Source organism: Pyxicephalus adspersus, chromosome Z (genome assembly GCF_032062135.1).
Source record: "Pyxicephalus adspersus chromosome Z, UCB_Pads_2.0, whole genome shotgun sequence".
NCBI classification, from domain to species: domain Eukaryota; kingdom Metazoa; phylum Chordata; class Amphibia; order Anura; family Pyxicephalidae; genus Pyxicephalus; species Pyxicephalus adspersus.
In genome coordinates this window covers 11,872,023-11,894,365 of record NC_092871.1, presented here as the reverse complement: position 1 = coordinate 11,894,365, position 22,343 = coordinate 11,872,023, and the positions used below count along the sequence as shown (strand labels likewise).

Here is a 22,343-nt window from a genome sequence, read left to right as displayed (position 1 = left end):
GCGGAGAAATAATTTTGCTTGGTGACAGTGAGCTCAGTGGTAAAGCTTTGTAGCTTGGCTTTGTAGTCCATGAAGTCAGCACTGAGGTCAGCTTTTCTCCACTTGTGCTCAGCTGCACGAACAGCCAGCGTTGTCTTTATTATATTCTTAATTTTTTGTATACACTGTAAACATTTCTTCATATTTTCTATTCCCTGTAAAAGGCTTCTATCTAAAATCCTCTTTACTATCAGCTCTACAGCCTCTGCTCACATGTTTTCCTTTTCCAGATAGTGAAGCCAATGAGAGATCAAAAGTGGAGATATTTCTATTTCCTCGTATGGACTTTGGTAATCAGACTTACACAGCTCTCTGTTTGTATCCTCTGTCCTGATATAAAATGTCAGTCATTATCTGTTCTGTAGTACCTCATCCTTATTTAAAAAACATGGCAAAGAAGTAGCTTGATAGAAGAACATGTGTGTATTCTGGAAACAGCAAGCAGTGAATTCCTAAAGCTGCAGGCACAAAAACTTCATCAAAATATATTCCTCAATAGACAAAGCGAATATAAATCTGATTTGTATATACCAAATGGAATGCCTTTGCAATAACTGCCTGCAGAAAGGAGCGGGTTAATACAAGACCAGCCATACTGCACAAAGTGGGAGACCTGCAGTGACTTTTATTTTATTTCAGCTTTTCTGCACACAATCAAATTTCATGGATAGAAAAAAATACACAAAGCCTTACAAGGTTTATTTAATAATACACATGCCTCATATGCTAGAGTTACAAACAAGTTTATTAGTTAGAACAAAAGCCTCTGTGCAGTATACCACTTCAAGCAATCCATTCTTTTGCTTCACTAAACTTGAAATTTGGTCACTAGGAGAGATGGTTCTTCTAGTAAGTAGGAGGCGGTGAGCAATTGTAGAACCTCAATCTGTTAACAAGAAACTAAAAAAAGGAAAAGAAATCCTGGCTGTGTGGATAGGTGCAAAGTTACAGCAAAGCTACACAATAGGTTTTTAAATTTGAACGTTTTGTTCCAGAGGTAATACTTTTAACTAATCAACATAATTACACAACAAAACTTAATTTTGTTTTAGTGCAGCTATGACCATGTGAACAAAGCCTAAAACTTACCTATTTTGGCTCAAATGTCATCTTCAATTTTTTATTTTATTTTATAAAGCAGCATCACTATGTGCACTATTTATAAAGCAATTGAGTCTCACATTCACTGAAACATTTCCTGGTGGAGAATCTTCCGGATCCATGTGTTGTTGTTAGTAATTGATTCTTCACCAGGGAAAGGTTTAGTGACAATCACATTTACTCCTTTAAAAACAGACCCCTTAGCGTTGTTCCCTCTAATTGCCCAGGCCCCTGTGCTGTAATGTTATATATGCAAGGAGCCAAGGACACTGTATTGCTGTAACTTTTTTTTGTCATCCACAGCATTGCCTATTTGTAAGCAGCGGGTCCTGACAACAAATTTCTCATTGCTGCCTTCTAACCTCTCTGAGTCCGAGAAGATTTTACATCTCTCTTCTATCATTCCATTTGACTGCCCTCTTATGGTGAGACTTAATAAATACTACTACTGACAGATGTGTACAGCATGGGGATCTAAACAACATCCAGATGTGTTTTGCTATAAATCTGTTGCAAATCATCCATATTGTACATACATATTTCCTAATGCGTGAGGATGCCACGTATGCTGACCTGCACTTCCCATACACAGGGCTGGATCAGACAGTGACACATGATTTAGGCAGAAATAATGGCAAAATAAAAAAGAAAGATAATGAACCTCATTTACTGTAGCTCGACAACGTTGGTGAAGTTAGACTATTATGAGAGAACTTGGGGGAGCCAACAAACCTGGAATGGATCAGGTAGAATATTAAAAATATTTGTCAGCTAACAGTAATCTTTTTTTTAATCCATTCTTGGTTTGCTGCGGTTTTTCAGAGAACGTCAATAAATCAGCCCCAATATATCCAACTTTATATTCATTACACATAGCATAGAAATGTATGTAAAGCTATAGCTTTTTTATTATTAGGTAGTGTAGGGAGGGGTTCAAAACCACTGCCAGGTAATCTGGAGTGTAAGTCTCTAAAAGTGAGGGCAATTCCCATCAATCACGGTTATCCCCAGAAAAGGTATTCCCTTTTGGAAGAGTTTCCTTTGCCTGTTTTTTGGGGAACAACTCTAAAATTCCACATCCTCACAATCTGTCTCAATTACAAAGGTCTTTTGGAAAACTAGGTACCTATATGTATGTTGTTCAATTGGGGGAATGCACGGTAACCCATTGGAAGACAATATAAACACGGAAAGAAAATACAAATGGCACGCAGGTAGTTTCCTAAGTGGTAACTGCAACCAGGATCCTGATATTACAGCATCACTTAGGGGTATGTTAAAAAAAGCACCTGTATGTCCTTTTCAGGTTACATACTAACTGGGAAGGAAAATGAAGGCCCACATGTGGAGGGGTTTTAATGTGTGAAGCAGAGAATGGACAGTAATACATCTGTACTCTATAATAAATCAACTTAACCACTTCTTCATTAGGCTTTTGGTTTAGTTCAAAACCAAAAAAGGCTTTTTGCAGGTTGCAGGCTGCAAGTTTATGAAACCTCTGAACCGCTTGGTGTCTGTAAACCAAATGCACAGATAAAATGAGTAAATATTTTATAGATATGTGTTCCAAATGTACTTCTGGCTTGGAAACCAGCATGAAAAGCAAACCTACCTTATCTTTCTTAGTTATTTCCTTTGTTATGTTAGTACAACATAAACTGAATGGAAAATTAAAACAACTGGACCGAATAGCTACCTTATCCGGAAAGCTGTCAACTTAAAACATCTTTCAGACAGTTCAAACAGAGATGGGATTACCTTCTCAAGGCAGATCAGCAGTGGATAGGCTCTTGTAGACAGGTGTCTGCATTATCAGTGTATTTTTCATGACATGGAACAGTGCCCTGCAGGAGTATTACTAGTCAGTGTGTTATGATCATATGCTAGCGGAAATGTAAGTGAATTCATGCTTTAATACAAATACACACTTTTCCTGTCAGTGCAGTATACTACTTCATAAGGGCTTCATAAGAGAAAATTATTAACGTTGTTACCAGAAAGCAGAATTTGGCGTAGGGTCTCATGATAGGGGGAGTAGGGAAGACAGAGATGTAGGGGTTAAGAAAAAAAAAATGCGGGGAAAAAAGTGCAGGAAAGTTTGAGTTGGTGATTGGAGGGTAACAGTCTATGGGAGGTAAAAAGAACAGGATTTAAATAGGGGACTGAGGGGTGGGGGCAGCATTTCAAAAATTCCTGGGGACTGTGCATTCCCACCCTCCCTCCCTAAAATCTGGGGGGTTGAGGGGCTATTGTCATGGCAGCTGGGGAGGTATGTTCTTTTGGGTCCATGAAAGTTAGAGTTGGGATTATGGAGAATATAGGGGAGATGGGACCCAAAACGGTTTGGGTTTTGGATGTTAAGGTTTGCCTTGCATGACACTTGGTTGTTGTGGAGGCTACGTTTTGAGAGGAGGTAGATCCGCTAACTGTCCTCGAGGCGGTGTATGAGCGGCTGGGGGGCTGGCTGTGGATCGGAGACAGCTGGATAATCGAGGAGGATTTGGTGACTTTCATGGACTTATAGGAAGTGTTTTTTCCTGTTATACTCGAAATGGTTTTGTGATGTTAAAAGGGGGGTTTGTTTTTATTATCAGAAAAATATATGATGTTATAAAGATGATGTTAATAAAGGGCTGCTGTGGTTAATTTTTTCCAACACAAAGTGTACTTGCTCTTTATTCGTGTAAGGTCAACTTGGGGGTGGTGGAAATAATTGGTGGGTTTAGCAGCGATGGCTTATTATACTGTACCCTGGTCAAGAGTTTCAGTAGACCAGACATGAGGGCAAATCTGCTACAGGGACACTAACACAAAGTGATCTGTCAGGGACTCTAGGCCCCCAACTTTTTAAGGAAAAACATTTTTCTTCCTTCCAATTCCCCTTACGTATTTACTGGTAAATCATTGGCAGCAATAGAGGATATGAGGGAAACTCCGTCCAAACGAGCCCCAGATAGAGGTAAACTGACAATGCCTAAAACATTTTTGCTTGGGAATATTAGCTACAAATCCCCCTACTTCCCCACAGCAAATTTGTTGGTAATGCTATATTTAGGGGCTTTGAAATTTATTGAAAAATTTGTGATTATATTTTTTGAAATTTTCATTAAAAATATTTTTGCCCATTTTGAAAACTTCAAATCTCATAAGGGTGTCTTCTTACCAAGATTTGGAATGCTCTACATTCACAAATTTGCCAAAATGAGCATGCTGTCACCTTTCCAGATGCTGTAGGTGGATAAAGTAAGTATATTATCCAATTTTGTTTTTTTTATTACAGGTGATTCTTAACACTTTGTTACAGAGTTTACACAAGAGGGGGTTAAAAGTTGACAGTCTACCTTGCTTTTTGAGTTGCAAGGTCTATTTAAGCTGTGTAGGAATCTGCCCCCCCTCAGTTATAGGATAACCTGTAAAGTTTTGGTATGCTTTCTTAGAATGGCAAGCAGCGGCCTTTCTCACTTAATTTTAAAATAATGAGTAAAGTTTTATGGTCAGCTCTGTGCAAGGATATCTGTCTGTACTGCCAAGTCTGTTATGTAAATTATTAATCAGCTATATAGGCTCATTACCACCTTGATTTGGATGAATTGTTTGGAAAATGTCCAGGCATCAATGTGGCTTGGAGTGGATTACCCTTGAGAATTGGAACTATTAGAAGAGGGCCTTGTTTGGAATGGTGACATAATTAGTTTCTACTGAACTGTCTTTGCCTTTATAAAGCCAAATGCACACAGATACTGCATGCCTGAGATGTGGAAGATGCACCCTTTTTAACAACAGTTGCTAACCTGGATATATGTGAGCAGAATAAGTCTGCAGGAGCAATGGAGGAACTTATGCCAAAGCAGCCCACATGCTGACTGTGGAGCCTGGCAGCAGAGTGAAATTAGAATCTTAGTTCATCCTTTTCTGGCCGGAAAGTTGGTATGATAGTTTCCGCACATACCTCAGATAGACAGAGGGAGAAGCAAGAAGTGTGGTTAGTATACCCACTGACCCATCTTAATCTTCTCTCCATATTGTATTAGTGTGCAGTTGTCCTGCCACCTTGCAGGCCCCTGGTGTGTGAGCTTTTGGACAATGGGGAGCTGTTGTAAGTACAAGAATGTTTACATAATTTATGTGAATAAATTATTATATAAACTCATCACAACGCCTCTTTTGGTTATTGAATATTTTACAGTTTATTTCACCTAAAATATTTCACTTTATTTCATATTTATATACTTTTAGAAAGGGTATAGGATAACATAACTGTTTACTGTATGTGTGGCTTATTATGATTCTCAACTTAATCAGATTATTTTATTATTTCTGTACAGATCTGTGCTTTGGGAGGACTAATAAAATACATTGAACGACATCGGATTGGTGTTCAGTTGGAGGACAGCAGTGTGGGAGTTCCAATCCTGAGCCTCAGAAAATATGTCCTGTATGTTCTATTTCAGTGCTATCTTTTTGGTTTTGTTTCTTACTTTTAAAGCTGGGGCTCTATTAGCAGCCTTGATAAATAAATGTTTTTTTTTATGTTCATTGTTTGTGTGTATGCAGTTTGACCACGGATAGTTTTTAAAAAACTAATAATATCTCAGACAAAAAGAATACATTTGAACAAGGTAAATGGTATATCCAAAGTCATAAAGTTACAATTTTTAGGGCCCATTCCCATTTTGACTGTTTGTGGCAGTTTGGCAACTCAAACCACCACATTGCATAGAAATGTACTGCATGTTGTTCTTTTAAATGGCTAGTAAACAGAAACATGTGGCAGCGTGCTGCAGTGCATTCTGCTGGTAAGGTGAGCTTGGAATGTTATTTATGCTGAATGGCAACCCAGAACACCTGCAAATATTGGTGTACAGGTTGTACTGTACACCTGGCAGATCCACGAACCACCGTAATGCAAATAAAGGGGAATGAGCGCAGCGGAGTGCCGCTCGCTAGTTAAGGCCCCCCGCCCTTTTCCATAGAACAGAACGGCCCTATTTATGCATTGTTCAGTCTTTTGTCATTGGAAAGAATCGTGAAACATCCTTTCCAACGACAAAAGTCTAAAGTGTGTGGGTAGACCAAGACAGGGTCTGATTTATAATACTGGGAGGATCAGTGCTTGCAATATTTTATGTCATTTTCTCTTGTTTGAAGATATTACATATATGTCTGTTTTTATTTCTAGGACTGATATTGTTGATATGGAAGCTGATACATATAGGTAATGTATCTGATATTGAAAACTAGTAAAGTCTTTGCTAATATCATAATGTGGTAATAATTTGGAAATATTAAATATTCTGGGTCCCAAGCAGCTCTTGCCAATTATGTGCAGGTATGCATAGGGTATTTTCATTATGGCATACTTAGCAAAACATCTTCTTTTAGCAAACAACATCTTTACATCCCCCGTGTGCTTGTGTCACCACTGCTACCATCTTATCTTGGTCCTCTTGGTCCTAAAATAAAATTGATGAAAATAGTATCTTTCAGAAGAAAAGTTATAGTGAACAAAACGTGTGCTGGAGAAATCTTCCGTCAATAAATAAAAAGTATTCATTCAAAGGCACACAAAAATACAATATAGTAAGCAAGTTTACAAGGTAAATAAAAAGGCATATGAGGATATGATCTGATTGTTGATACGGGTCAATTCATGAGACTACTTGTTGTTGAAAACATAAGGAGTGAAAAGGGATTACCCAGCTCTTTCTTAATGACCTCTGTTCCATTAGAAACTAGAGTCCTAAGTTATTATGCTCATATATGGAAACCTCAAATTCTTACATAGATAACAACGTTAAAAATAAGTATACAGCTGTCCACTTACACTTCCATGACCCTTCACACACATACACTAACTATATTTCTAATGTACAATATACGATTATTTCCAACAAAAATATGTCCTCAGCTTGTAAAAAAAACACAGTGTTGTATCCCTCCAAGAAATGAAAATGAATCCTCCACCCAATGAAAAATAACAACATTTTCTGAGCTCTGATCACCAAATTATAGGTAGGTGGGAAAAAGGCATAAGGCTCCTCCTTTCTAGTATAATGGATACATAACTATAAGAAAGGATCCACTGCAGTAATAAATAGTACACGATCCTTTCAATGTATATCACAGAATGCTCACTCTTAAATTATTCATTAGGTGTAAGAAAACAGCAAAATTCTACTTAATAAAACTAATAAAACATAAATTGCAACACTCATATGTAGGGAGTGCAGGAACTGCACCAATAGAATGTGCAGGAATGAATAAGACACGCTATTCATGATGGTATTTATGCAGGAAATGAATGCGGCATGCTTTGTGTTCTACACACAATCTGTCCAAACAACTTTCTGTCAAGCATGATGACTTAGCCAAGTTCTGCCCCATATGATTTGTCTTCGAGGACTGTATCGGGTGAGGTCACAGGATGAGGGTATGGGAACCTTTAATAAAGCTGTTGAAGGGATAAAAGAAAATTGGCAAACTGGTAAGCCCACCAAACGCATTCACCCCAAAATAATAATTACCGGTCGATAATCATTTAAATAAAGCTGATGGCAAGTGGTGAGGGAATTGGGGATTCATGTCTAGTATTTTTTTAGTGTTTTGCAGATATTCAAAAATGAGGCCCATCCGTCTGTGTATAAGATGACCTCTGGTGGGAAGGAAGGACTGAGCCTGTTTGGTATTAGTACATTTTAAACATGATAACCATGTTGTTGTCCTTGTATATACATTGTGTCTGATTTATTAAAGCTTTCCAAGACTGGAGACAATAGACTATCAAGAAGAACTTGGGTGATCAAGGAAACCTGAAATTGATTTCTTGAAATCAATTACTATTTTTTGTAAAATGTTTGCAATCCTGGACCAAATTCATTTCAGATTTGCTGGATCACCCTGGTTCTCCCATGATAGTCTATCTTCTACTGTTATAGAGAGCTTTGATAAATCAGAGCCCATTATGTAACACAAACACACGGTCTCTGCTGTATAAGGTTGACAGCTGTCAGAAAATTAAAGAACCCCATGAGGGAAGCAACCTATCATTTAGGAACTCACATGAGTATAGTTAGTACAGGCAAGAATGTGTTTTGTTTGTTTATGCTATGGACTTGCTGTACAACGCTCTGCTGCAATGAAATATTTGTTTGCTGTGTTGCTGAACAAAAGTGCACATTTGTTTGCTGTGTTGCTGAACAAAAGTACACACAAAAGTGTGTATTGCTTGCAATTCCATTCGAGACTGTCTACACTAAAGCTGTGTACCTGCAACAGAATTACCACTGGCGATTTTCACTCAAAACAGATACACAGTTAAGAAGTGGCCAAGGGCACGTTTAATTCTAGAGTTGTGAGGGAAATATATGAATAAATCTTATTAAGTCTTAATACATTATATTCTTTGCTCTGGACCTGAAATTGTAAATGATGCCCAGCCAACCCAAGAAGTCTCATTTTTTTCTATACCTACATTATATAATATTTTATCGTGTCTGTATGACCTTATTTTTTTCTTATTTGCATGATGGAGAAATCAAAAGTGTTAAACAATTTGCTGTAACAATTTAGGTCTTTTGAATCGCTGCCAGTCAAAGTGGGGAGAGAAGTGTATGAGGTGAGTAAAATAGATATATTGGCTTCCTACTTCCTAAAACATGTCTGTTGTAAATCTGAAAATATTTGTTCATCTATTTGTTATCGTTTGTTGCATCTGTGGTAGATTGTGGTTTATGAGGCCCACACACAATCAGAGTGAACTAAACTCTCGGCTTGATGTGATTGAGTTTTTCATGGCACCCAGAAACCAAGAACTTACAGGGAATCTTCAGGGATGTCTGAGGAACATCAAAAATATCCCTGTGAGTTTTAGAATTGTTGCATGTTCTTGTTTTTTTTCTATTTTGTTCTAACTTTCCCAGTCTGGGCTACTAATCAACAGTAGCTAAAAAAAATAAGGCAACTCTGGCTGCTATATTTACCTGATTTCTAGGGCTGGCTCCCACCTTCCCCCAATGCAGCACCAGTCTGGGATGAATGGCACCCAGCATCATTCAGTTCACTTCCTGCGAGCACAAGGCAGACAACTCTGCAGAGAGTCGTATTATATTATCATGAGGTGCTAATTTCTGCTGTGTTTTAGGAGAGGTAAAAGGTCCAGTGACATCCCTGAGCCTTCCAGAAAACACACCAATGGCAAAAAGATATTTTTTTGTCATGGGTGAACATGTCTTAATGTTAAGAGGGTCACTCCATCCAATGTAAGCTTTGGAAAGCAATGGAAAGCTAAAATTCCACTTTTAGGAAAATCCACTGGTCCAAATGACAACAACATCACAGAAAAACTGAAGTGAGGTAAAATCCTCAGTCAGGATACAAATGACAATGCATTTAACAGGATTTCTACGTTTGTTCTAAACTTCTCAACCTAGAAGATTTCCCCCACAATAATCTAGCTGTCAACCAGTATGGTAGCTATCATGGTAGCAGATGATGTGGCTGCTATGGGGGCCCAGAGGCTTCTCGCTGCAAAGTTATCTATACAGGTAGCAATAAGACTTGGCTAAGTTTCAATAATATAAATGTATGTTTTGCTTGGGAACCTCTATATGATTGTTATAAAAGCAGTAAGGGCAAGGTTATACCTGCCTTGGGATCGAGTGATCCTGTGCAGCTCCCTATGGCTGACACCTTGGCAGCGGCTCCAACACTCACCCTGCAGTGCTGGTTGTTAAGGAACCAACATCTGCACATTACACGTCTGGCAGCACTGCTGCCCAATTCATTCCCTGTTGAGCTGCTGCAGGTAGATGCTACCATGTAGTAGAAGTTCATGTGCTGTCCAAATTAACGTTTAACCTATGATTTGATTCTGCATTGGTCTCCTCAATTCTAATTTATACAATATAAACTTTTTTTCTTTGCTTTATCAGCTGATCTTAAAGGGAATGACCCTCTCCAGCACCAAAGTATCCGACTGGCAGCCTTTGTATAAGGTATATTTGTGTCCTGGTTAGAACACAATGTAACAAGAAAGATATGGCAAAAATGCTGCTAGTGATCCTCAAACTCACAGAATAATTAATGCTTTTTAACTACAAGATTGATTCCTTAAATGAGAAACTTTTGTTTTAGCACAAAAGTTAAATTTCACACCATCACAATTTTTTATTTTTCATGCAATGAGACTGGATGATGTTGTGCAACCCAACCCTGAAACCCATTTTTATCTGGTATTAAAAAAAATAACGAAGGGTTTATGGCTTAGAAGCACACTACTATTTATCAAACTTCTTAGATTTGCTAGCATTCTTCAGTGCCCTTCAGACATGTGATATAGAGTTTCTGTATTTTAGAGTTTGTTAAATAAAGAACAAACAGGTAGTATATGGCATGGGATTTATAAAAAGAAAATATTTATATATTGTCACTTATAACACAAATACTAAAATAATAATTCATTATTTACACAACTGAATGCAGTAACTTGAAAATATATCAGTTTCTTAGGCTACAGATGATTCTCGTCCGATTATCACTTCAGGGCCGGTATTGAATGAGAATCTGGCATGTGTACAGTGCTCGTTCCATGTCCTTCATGGATCCATCCTGGCGGATCCACGAATGACGAACAAAGAATACAAGTAAACCAAGTGAACGCTTGCTCCCCCTTCCTATCTCCATAGAGTAGAATGGTGCTGTATGTATAGCACTCATTCATGCATCCTTCAGTCTTTTGTCATTGGAAAGCATCGACCAATGACAAAATGACAAAAATCTAACATTTGTACGAAGCCTGAATCTGTCTTGGAAGTAATTGAAGAGAATTGATGGCTGAAAAGTAGTTCTCCATTATAAATCATTTTACATTCTTTAAAAAATATCACAGATGCATCGAAATGAAATATTATACAATAATAACAAATCCTTATTATTCAGATTTTTTAAACAGCTAAGCACAACATGTTTTATTTTTCCAGTAGTAACTCTTTTGCAGATTTCAGCAGTTGGTCAGATAACATTTTAGAACTACAAAGTAAGGCAGATCTGGAAGACTTTCTTCTGCTAAGTGTTGTAATTGTAGAACTTTTCCATACACATGATTTGATGGTTGAGGTTAGAATAGCTTTATTTTTCAAGCTAGATGGAATATCCATTGCAAGAGGATAATTCATTTTGCAATGTGTATACCCTTTATTCTTTTAGTGAATCAACCCCTTCAGCACTACTGGATATGATCTAAATTTGCAGATTCCAACCGGGAGCAGATAGCTATAGATTACCGAGCAATTGCCATTGATTGAAGATCCTGCTCATTCTGTGGTCTGAGTTGGGAAGTAATACCACTCAGGGCCATCATCCCTAGATATATTATTTGTACTGGCTCACTGGGAAAATCCCCCCAGCCCGGACCTTGTTCTACCTTGCAATACTTTTGGATTTCTTTGGTACCTTTATCAAACCTTTATTATTTTATGATTTTTCAAAATTTGCAAACATGACAGGGTTATAGGAGATCTGATGGATTGGTATGCTTTTTCTATTGTGCTGACTGGGTAGTGATAAGCTGTTGCATTTATCAGGATGTACATGGAATAGCAAGAAATTAACCTACATGCACTAAAAAGTGGAATCGCATGTGTAAAAAGCATCTGTTCTCCAACTCCTATTCGTTTAGGAACTATCATCTTTAGGTATCCAGTATTAATATCTCCCTATGTCTTCTCTCCGTAGACAGTCTACAATGCTGTGTGTATTGGTGACATATGCAGCTCTTTGCCTCAGAAGGTGCTTCTGTTTTCCCCCATCTCTTCTGCATTCAGCAATGACCTTAACTATATTGCCAGTGTCATCAACAAAGTAGTAAGTATAGCAAGACAAGTTCTTTTTAAATGATTGCATTTTTTCCTGTTTTGTAATTCCTATTGTTAAGTTTTAATTTCAACTCTCAATAATATTGGCTACTATACATTGGGGACCCTGACAACTAGAAGGATTGTAAAACTGGCCGATCCAAAAAGTGACTGTTGCTAGCTCTACCTTGATTGTATGTTGTGGCCTTCATTTGAAAAGGTAAAACACTTCTGTGTATTCATATTAACAGAGTAATGAAGATGTGTAAACAATACAAACTTTCTTTACTTCTTAACAAAAAATAAAAAAAAACATAAGTCAGGGGCGGGGATGGTTTTAGACAAAAAAGGCCCCGATGTGAGGCCCTAAATATACAGAATATAAGCTCCCTGCATACTCTGTTAATTGAATTCCTGGAGAGGCCCGGGCAAATACCCAATTTGCCCTTTACTAAGACTGACACTGGGCAGGAGACATAATCTTTGCATTTTATTTAACTTTTTCTTATGTGTCTTAGGCTCCCCCAGATGAATTTTGAAGAAAGCCTGACAGAGAAGCGTTTCTGCATTAAACCATTTGTAGACCCCGCTGTGGATGAGAGTGAGTGACAGATGGAGGCATCTTGGAAGCTGTTCTAAAATTGTTTTTTTATTTTCTCATTATGTAAGTGCAAAAAATATAAAATCAGTTCAACTTCTTCTTTAAGAGAAACGTCGCCTCCAAGGACTTTCCGATTTTCTCACTGATGTAGCTCGTAAAGAACTGGAAACTTTGGATGAGAAAATACCATCATGTAGCGTCATCTACATGCCCTTGGTGAGAGTAATCTAGGGACACAAAACTATTGTTAAAGAAAGACAATGAGCCTGATTTATTAAAGCTCCCCATATGACTGGAGAAGATAGAAGAAGAAGATAGACTTTCATGGGAGAACGTGGATGATCCAGCTAGGTGAAATCGCCATTGCAAGGGGTTGTTTCACTTTGCTATGTGAATAGCATGTGTTCCTTTAGTGATATGACAATGAACTTTGTAAAGTGCTGTGTAATATCTCAGTGCTATATCAATACTGGCTAATAATAGTATTAATAATTCATTTCATTCAGCACTCCTGGATATGATCTAAATTTTTATTAATTTTTATTAACATGGTGACATCTACTGGTTAGAATGTATATTGCACTTTCCAAAAACCTTCAAGAGGAACTAAACTCAAAAGTGCTTAAAACCAAAAAAATACACTTACCTTCACTATCACAGGGCAGTCCGATCCATCCGTAGGTGTCTTCCATCAGGTCACACATCGTCCCGGCCTCCGTCTCCGAGCCGTCTTTGCCTCTTCTTCCTGGTTCTTCTTCCTATGTCACCCAACGCAGATGCGAGATCAGGTGGCATAGGTTGGAGTTAAAAACTTGCCAATCTCACTGTGCATGCATGAGATTGGCAAATTTTGCTCTTTTCATGAAAAAAGGCATCTTGGGCATGCGCAGAAGGAGCACCCAAGGGCCTCGTGATGTAGGTATCCCGGTAGGCTTTGCACCCCCATTCATTCTAGATCGCCTAGAGGATCCAGAATTAGGGGGCGGTGCTGCACCCTTTTTTTTTTTTAAAAAGGATGTTAAAAAAACCTAAACAAACAGAATTTTTACCTTACATAAAAGGGTTGTCTACCCTTTTATGTAAAGTGAAATTTCTGAGTTTATGTAAGCTTTAAACATTTTTAAAACTAAAAATAGAAATTGCTGGGTCACTCAGGTTCTCCAATGATAGTCCTTTTTCTCAGTCTTGGAGAGCTTTATTAAAACAGGCCCACTGTTAGGATGTAGGTAAGGGCAGGTCTGTGGCTGGTTAAAAAAAGCCAGATCAGGGAAACAAATTTCCAGTCCTGTACGCTTTTCGTTCATGACAGGAGAATATAGATTTTTGTTTCCTTTTGGTTACCAGCTTAACATAACTACAATGATTATTTTCTGAAATTGATTATAATTCCTTTTAGATTGGTTTCCTCCTGACCATTGAACGTCTCGATTTCATGAAGGACAAAAGTGACTTTGAGATTGAAGGTTTGGAATTTGTGGTAAGAAATGTACAATCTAAAAAGCTAGAACCTCTGTTTGGGTTCACATTAGAGTTTTCTTGAATAGCAAAAATGTTGTTATTTGGAGGGGAAGTTAAGGAGAACCTCTTGGTGAGACCACAGACAACAGTACTGGCAGATAAAATAATCCCCCCGACATCTTATAGACAGTAAATTAGTTTATGTTCAGTCTTCACACTGGCTGCATCGATTAAGAGTAAGCAAATATTAAGTAATAATATCTAAGTAATATAGCATAAGGAGCTGCAACACACAAAGAAGGGTGGGAATACCCCCAAAACTTCCAGGTGGACAGAAACAGAGTGAGAAATCTTTGCAGAGAGATCTTGCCTTTGAATTACCAAGGCACATAAATAACCAAAGGTTGACCCTTAAATATCTTGTGTTTCCCAATAGTTTCTAGCAGAGGATCGGCTCCATTACAGAAGTTCTCGAACTAAAGAGCTGGATGCAGTGCTGGGGGACCTACATTTTGAGATAAGAGGTGAGGCTGAAACTATAGATGCTAGGTGCTTAGGGTTGAAAATAAGAAAGAAAATAAGAAAAATATCTGTATACCAATACATGCCCAGTATAACTGTGTACAGCTGTATTCACTTTCATAAATAAAGATTATGCATTGATTCAGATTAAAGCTGAGGCAATGCGGCTGCATTGATTCCAAGTAGTCTGCCCACACACTTGGCCTGATTGATTAAAGCTCTCCAAGACTGGAGAGGATACACTTTCATCAGTGAAGCTGGGTGATTCAGCAAACCTGGAACGGAGTTCTTCAAAGTCATTTGCTGTTTGTTAGCAAATGGTTTCAATCATGGACCAGACCCATTCCAGGTTTGCTGGATCACCCAGCTTTACTGATGAAAGTATATTCTCTCCAGCCTTTGAGAACTTTAGTAAATCAGGCCCTCTGAAGGGAAATATCTCTTGGGAGATATAGTTCTGGGTCAATGAGCATAGGACTGCTGTAGGATGGTTGAGCAACTTGAAGATGCTGAGTGTTGCCATGCAGGAATGAACTGGGAAACTGCTCACCTTTGATCCTTTCTGGGTTCAGAATAAACAAGCTCCCAGTTCAGCTGCTAGGTCTTCAAGAAAATTAGCAGTATACTGTAGTTTAATAGGAGTTTACTGTAGTGTAGCATAGAGTATAGAAACAGAATGGCTTTAAAAAGGAACCTGTTTTTACATTTATTTGTACAATGCTTTATTATGCCTGAAGTAGTAGTTGAAGTAGTACCAGAGATGAGTGGTACCTTCATCCCAGGATACCGTACTCACCTTGCTTCTTCTACCAGTAGTTTTATTCCTCTCCAACTATGGGCCTGATTTATTAAAGCTCTCCAAGGCTAGAGAAGATAAACTTTCATCAGTGAAGCTGGATGATCCAGCAAACACTGAATGGATCTGGTCAAGGATTGAAAATATTTGATTACCCAGCTTCAGTGATGAAAGTATGTATCCTCTCCAGCCTTAGAGATCTTTAATAAATCAAGCCCTATACAGGTAGTCCCTGAGTTAAGGACATCCAACATACGAATGACTCCTATGAACAGGACCAGGACAAACTCTGCAGTTGTTTCTTTTTGCATATCAAAGCACAGCTTGCTCCAGAAGTTAATGAATATCTAGGCTCCATAAAGTTTTTTTTTTTTTACTTTGTGATTACCTCGCAGTGAGGATTTTGTACAGTAACTGACACCACGCTGCCTAATATTATGTTGAGACAAACATCTGTCCTAATTGCATTTATTAAATTAATGTACCTGTTCAGACTTACATACTAATTCAACTTAAGAACAAACCTACAGTCCCTTGTATGTAACCTGGAGACTACCTGTATATAAGCCTATGTTTCTTGTGGCTCTTAGTTCTCCCCTAGGATGTGATATCAGAAATTGACTAAAGGTTCCAGCACTAACAGGAAAACAATCCCAAAGCACAAATGTTGTACAAATATGTGCTGTTTTTTTTTTTTTTTTGGTTTTTTGTGATTTCGCATTTGTATTATGTATGATACCTTAAAAAACTATGAATTGTTAAATCATCATTCTATATAAATTTAAAGAATGATGGATCCTATTTCAAAGGTGAGTGATTTAGTTTCATGTTATACGGGCTGTGTTGTTTTTTTATCATTTTCATACTTACACAAATATTAAAGTGCATCTTTAAATAAAAAAATGAGATTGATAGAAAATAGTGGATTCAATAAAAATATGATCCCCTATACAGACCATGAAACCATGATCATGCATCAGCTGCAAACATTGATACTGGAAAGGTCAGCTGTGTTACACGTGGTCACTGAATACGCCGGGCAGCTGGATGCACTCCTTGCAATGTCAGTTGTTGCCCGTGAGAATGGATATGTTCGTCCCTGCTATACTCAGAAGAACACTATCACTATAAAGGAAGGCAGGTAAGGAGCAGAGATGTTTTGTGCTTGTAAGATATTAGGTGACAAATCATAGTTATTACTAGAAAAGATCCTTACCTAGACACAATTGATTTCCTATCAGAAAATCCAATTGTAAGGGAACATCCGATAACTTATAGAGAATTGTTGCTTTTTATATTTGCTGAGTTGAGCCTGCACAAACTGATGGCTCTGAATTTCTTAAATACATCACAAGACTATAACAATTGCTGCTTTTCAGTTGTCAGGAGCCTACCTGTTATCTTCTCACTATGCCCACCTGTTGCACTGGCTGTTCTTTCTGACCTCCATTTCCTGCTCTCTTTTCTGGCTTTGCTGTACAGATACCATTTCCACACCTACTTATGAATTTAGGTGAGCTATTCAAAGGCTAAGATCCCATATACTGATTGCGCTCTATAAATCATATGAAAATTGCCTGGTTGGTTGTTGTAACATGCAAATTGCATTTACAAGGGAGCACTTCTGTGTGATACTGATTCCTTATCTAATATTGTTCTGAGTACTGTTCTAGACATAGACTACTTCCAGGTATACCCTGGTACTTACCTTTGATTAGTATATCCCAGATCCTGTCCTGGTTTATGTTCCTGATCCTGCAACTACTATTTCTGACTTGTTGGACTACTTGGATCTGATCACTTGCTTGGTCTGACTTTGCTAAAATGTCTCCTGCCCTGGATCCTTGATTTATTTACTATGTTTGATCTTAAAAACCTTGGCTACCCACCTTGACAGACACACAGTTTTAAGCTCCTCTACAATGAGGAACTCCTGATAAATTTCAATAAACTTGTAAAACTAAAAAATCTGATACTTAACCCCTGGTAAAGATAAAAAGAGGCAGAAGAATCATTATTCCCTGACCCACCTTTAATTTTCCTAATGCAATTGTGGCTCTTAATCTTTACAGAGGTTTTAGGTTTGTTTTTGTAATTGGACATGTCATAGAGGGCGAGGAAGGCACTGAGGCACATGTATTAACTTCTTTCCAGTATGATGCTTGAATTGATATTTTATCGGTATGACCTATTGAACATATACTCAGAATGTGGATATCATGATTAAAGCGAAACTAAGCCCAGTGGATACTCATCTTCTTCCTCCTTCACTTTCCTGTTCCAGTCTTCGGCCATCTTGAAAAGCTGAGCTGGGATGATATAAATCCTGCAGGTCCATACAGTCTCAGCACCTCCAGAAAAGCTGGGATATGTTAGATTTTTTGGCAACCCCTTACTGCAGTAAAGCCCTGACCTACGCAGAATTTTTAATGTGGAACTTTAAGGCTAGGAAACATGAGATAGTGGTGGGAAGATATGGCTGACGAAAGATCTTGCTTATGCAAATATTTTCATAGACATATACAATCATTTCAGTTGAACATGCAAGGTCATGTTTTGGTACCTGTGGTTCTGGCATTATCTGGGGTAAACCACAACAATTGTCCCTAGACATCAATTAATTATCAATTTATTTTTCTCGAACTTGTCACTAAGAGGGTGTGCATTGACAATATAGGTTGTCTATACACATTCAGTGGCTTCTATTGGAAGTATCGGTTGGGTATTCTAATACACAGATGTTTAAAAGGATGCTGACATTTGCTTATCAATATTCTACTTTTCCTGAAGATTTCTAAAAAAAAAAAACAGTTACATATTGACTTGTGTACTGTAATTACTTACAATAGAAATAATTACCTGTTGCAGGTAATATAATGCACAATGTGTCAATTGCTTTATAAAAAACATCCAGTTAATAATTGTTATTGTGCTGAAAATTACAGAAACAGTTAATTTGATATTTTTTTTCCTTTTTCCTCTCTTTTTCTCTTGTAGACACCCAATAATGGTATTCTGCACAGGAACCTTTGTTTCAAATCCGGCTCAGACATGTGAGAAAGAAAAGAGAATAAAAATCCTGACAGGCCCTAACTCATGTGGAAAAAGTGTTTATCTTAAACAGGTAAAAGGCATTAGTAGAACAGTATGATTAATAAGTACATCTTGATGATGTGAACGTAAAAAAGTAACTTTCCTTCTGTAGTCCACAATTTCTTTCCAAAACAAAGCCAGACCTGTAAAATAATACATACATACATACCTTAATGGCAGTATGAAATGTCCTTGCTTGCTAGCTTTTGTGAATACCTAAATCACCTGCCACATGCAGTGGTTCCTCCTGATGGCATGTACGTCTATATCTATAATCTATACTCTTTAAGTCAATTAGGAAAAATATAGCAATATCAGCATACTTTTAATATCTTTTAATGAATTTTACTGTAATTGAACCGAAAGAGAAAGGTTGGACAATTTGGAAAGTTCATATTCATTTCTGAGGTATTGTAATGTAATGTATTGACTTTTCTTTTTTAGGTAAATCTAAACTTTCCCTAAAAAACAATCATGATTTCAATAAATAATTGTAAATTTAGTCTGAAGAAACCCTATTAAGAAATTCAAGTTAATACGTACAAATATGATTGACAGTTTTAAATGAATCTGGAAAAAATACAAATGTGTGCTCCTTCTTTATAATGAACAATAACATTACTTAGTGTTTGTTGTTCTTTGCAATACAGTCAATAGATTTCTCAGTCATGCTATATTTCTATTGGTAGCCTGAGTATAAAAAACTCTCACAATATCTTTCCTCCCCATCTTAGGTTGGACTTATTGTTTTTATGGCTATGATTGGAAGTTATGTCCCTGCCTCAAATGCTGAGATCGGACCCATTGATGGGATCTTTACAAGATTACAAACGCGGGAATCTGTATCTCTTGGCTTGTCAACTTTTATGATTGACTTAAATCAGGTGAGAATTTTGTAACTGCTTTACAAGGTGAAAACGAAATCTTTCACAAATCAAAATACCAGTGTGAGAAACATTGAATCAAAGGTGTCTTTTACTAATGAATCTTTCATCTCTGTTTTCTCTAACAGGTATTATGAATTATGGCAGATTTCCCTAACATATTCTGCTGTTGCTGAGTAACTGCACCATTTAGATTATGCATTCTTTTAAAATAAATGCATTAAGCATGTGATATATTACCATACTTAGAGTTTACCTCACACCACAATGTATAGATGACTCTCATCTGTGTCTTATGGTTTGCTAAATGGAAGGGCATTTATTACTATTCAAAACTAAGAAAAGCACAACACATCACATGTGTGAATTACATTGCTGCATCAAAAAGAGTGTTAACCTAGCCCAAACTGTAAGGTTCCCAAAGACATAAGGCAGTGGTTTGAAGATCCTCTGGATGTGTATGAATGTTGTGTCCTGTGCAAGTACCACCAGTTTCAGCCATATATCTGGGGAACAGTTGGAAAAATCCTCATCCATATACCCAAAGTATTGGTCAAACTAGAAGTACTGTATGTGCACATGTTAGGAGCAGCCAAAACTTTTTTCTTGAGATAACCTAGCACACCATCATATTTCGTGAGTAGGGGGCCATTTTCAGCAAATCCAGAAATAGAAATAGCTGTCTTGATCCCTAAGCTGACTTTATTTTTGCACTCAGTAATAAGGTAATAGACCCAATAATAAACATTTAGAAATCCCTAAAAATACATTGCATGTTCCTGAGATACAGAAATCTCAGTGACCAGTACAAAATGTTTACTAAGCGGTGAATGAGATTTGATCCAGTTCAGTGAAAACTTCTTCTTCATAGATACAGTGCTGAGTGTTGTCACCCCAGCACAGTAAGTGTATTACTAGAAAAATTATAAGATTAAAAAAATCCTGGTAATAAAATAACGCAGTCACCACATCCAAATGCCGGTAAGCTGCAATATATAATACATCTTTTGTTTTGGGGTTAGATATGCATTAAATGATAAAGTAGCACTAATCCAGTCATTCCCCACCTCATAAATGTGCCTTTACATAAATTAAAGATATAACACATCATTCTGCTTTGTTCATAGTTATTGGAAAGCAGTAGGCTTCTGATGAGGATGCAACTTGGTGAAACATGACAAGGAGCCCAAATGAGTTGTGACTGACTACAAATCAATAAAGTTTTATGTGGCCATAAAGCCTGATATGAACACAGTGGTACCTCGGTATAAGTATGCTTTGGAATAAGTCCAACTTCGTATACGTCACGAAAAATCTTGCTTGGTACACAACCTTTGCTTGGTACACAACCTTTGTGCTAGAACTTGTATGGGTCAAAATGAGTCATAACACCGCGCACTACCCTTATTTACCTCTCTCGACACAAAGCCACGGCTGCCCATGAGCGTCAGTATGCCAGTTGCTACCATTCAGTGAACAACCCGCGCTATAACTCTCTGTAAAATTCTTAACATCTCCTCCCTTCTCAGCACCATATTAATAGATTGTACTCTTTCAAGTAGACTCGACTGTTCTCAGTAAGGTAAAGTGAGGTTAAATTTTCATTTACTTCATCTAATTGCTTTTGTATTTATGTATTTTAGTATTAAGCGGTGTTTGAATTATTCTTTACAACCCTATCAATGTATATTATGCCAATAACAATAGATTTTTTTTTATGGGAACGGATTAATCATTTTTCTTTTATTTCTTATGTGAAAAATTTGGTATAAGTCCTGTTTGGTATAAGTCCAAGGATCTGGAACGGATTAAGGACTTATTCCAAAGTACCACTATGTTACATATTTCTGTATGTTCTGTATTGCTCCCACATAATTTTTCCTATTCTTTAAATACACCAGTAACTCAGCCTATATTTGACACCACTTGTTTAATTCTAGGTGACTAGAGCAGTGAATAATGCAACAGTGAAGTCTCTTGTTTTAATTGATGAATTTGGAAAAGGAACCAATACAGTAAGAAATATCTTTTACCAGCCTTTGTGTCCATACACATGTCTTATTTCTCTCATCTCTCCTATCTCAAGTCTCCTAAAGGCCAACTCTAGCCTAAATTTTTTGAATAGGGGAAGGATTAAAATATCTATCAGCTTACTAATGCTGTGTGTGTGATTTGATTTCACCTTTGATTACTGTGACACAAGACAAACAGGAGGAAAGGGGTTACTGGGTCAGAGAGGCATACACTGTTATAGAACATTTCCCATCTCTACCAAAAATCAGCTACAGAGTTTTACACATCTGTTCCTATTCCTCTTACAGCCTCTCAGGGCAACAGGTGATGGATGTAATACAACAGAAGTAAAAACCTAAAACAGGTTCTAACCTTTCCCCCACTGTTTAAAAAATTGAGCTTTGTGTTATGAAAGGGAGGATGATTGAAAGAAATCCACCTGCAATGCAATACTTGCCAAGAATACGTGTGCAATGTGTGTATTTCCAGGTGGATGGACTCTCACTATTAGCTGCCATTCTGAGATACTGGATCAATCAGGGATCTTCCTGCCCTCATATTTTCCTGTCCACAAACTTTCACAGCTTGATACATCTCAAGATACTCCCAGAAAATCCAGTTCTCCATTATCAGGTAAGATATGTGTAGATAGTAACAATATTTTCTGAGCTAATCATATGGACATGTCAAAACCTACTTTCTGTTATCTAACCCAAACAAGTAGAATGTAGGCTGCAATTTGATTGATCTGGGTGGGTGACCCTCCAGTGGCATGCTTACAGTACAACTGTTGGTTCTCAACTTTTCTTATCTACAACACGTCATATTTATTGTTTAAAAGATTACAACCATAATGATTCACTGGAACTATCACAGCCTATTTGAAACCATACCTATAAACTACAATTACCGTGTTTCCCCGATGATAAGGCAGGGCCATCAAATAAGACAGCCCCCCTTTTTAGAGAAAAATGTAAAATAAGGCC

General features: G+C 37.5%; 1 protein-coding gene across 1 annotated transcript in view; it reads left to right on the top strand.

The window, feature by feature from the left end:
• The window catches only part of MSH5 (mutS homolog 5), a 39,890-nt gene that overhangs the window by 9,544 nt on the left and 8,003 nt on the right, over positions 1-22,343 (top strand). The window contains exons 2-18 of the mRNA XM_072430737.1: positions 1,444-1,565; positions 5,466-5,575; positions 6,320-6,355; positions 7,740-7,822; positions 8,710-8,755; positions 8,861-8,999; positions 10,071-10,133; positions 11,872-12,000; positions 12,519-12,591; positions 12,698-12,807; positions 13,988-14,068; positions 14,486-14,573; positions 16,322-16,508; positions 18,365-18,491; positions 19,195-19,344; positions 21,285-21,359; positions 21,847-21,990. Of these exons, the coding sequence (XP_072286838.1) occupies positions 1,444-1,565; positions 5,466-5,575; positions 6,320-6,355; positions 7,740-7,822; positions 8,710-8,755; positions 8,861-8,999; positions 10,071-10,133; positions 11,872-12,000; positions 12,519-12,591; positions 12,698-12,807; positions 13,988-14,068; positions 14,486-14,573; positions 16,322-16,508; positions 18,365-18,491; positions 19,195-19,344; positions 21,285-21,359; positions 21,847-21,990 (1,763 nt within the window). The remainder of the gene's footprint in view (positions 1-1,443; positions 1,566-5,465; positions 5,576-6,319; positions 6,356-7,739; positions 7,823-8,709; positions 8,756-8,860; positions 9,000-10,070; positions 10,134-11,871; positions 12,001-12,518; positions 12,592-12,697; positions 12,808-13,987; positions 14,069-14,485; positions 14,574-16,321; positions 16,509-18,364; positions 18,492-19,194; positions 19,345-21,284; positions 21,360-21,846; positions 21,991-22,343) is intronic.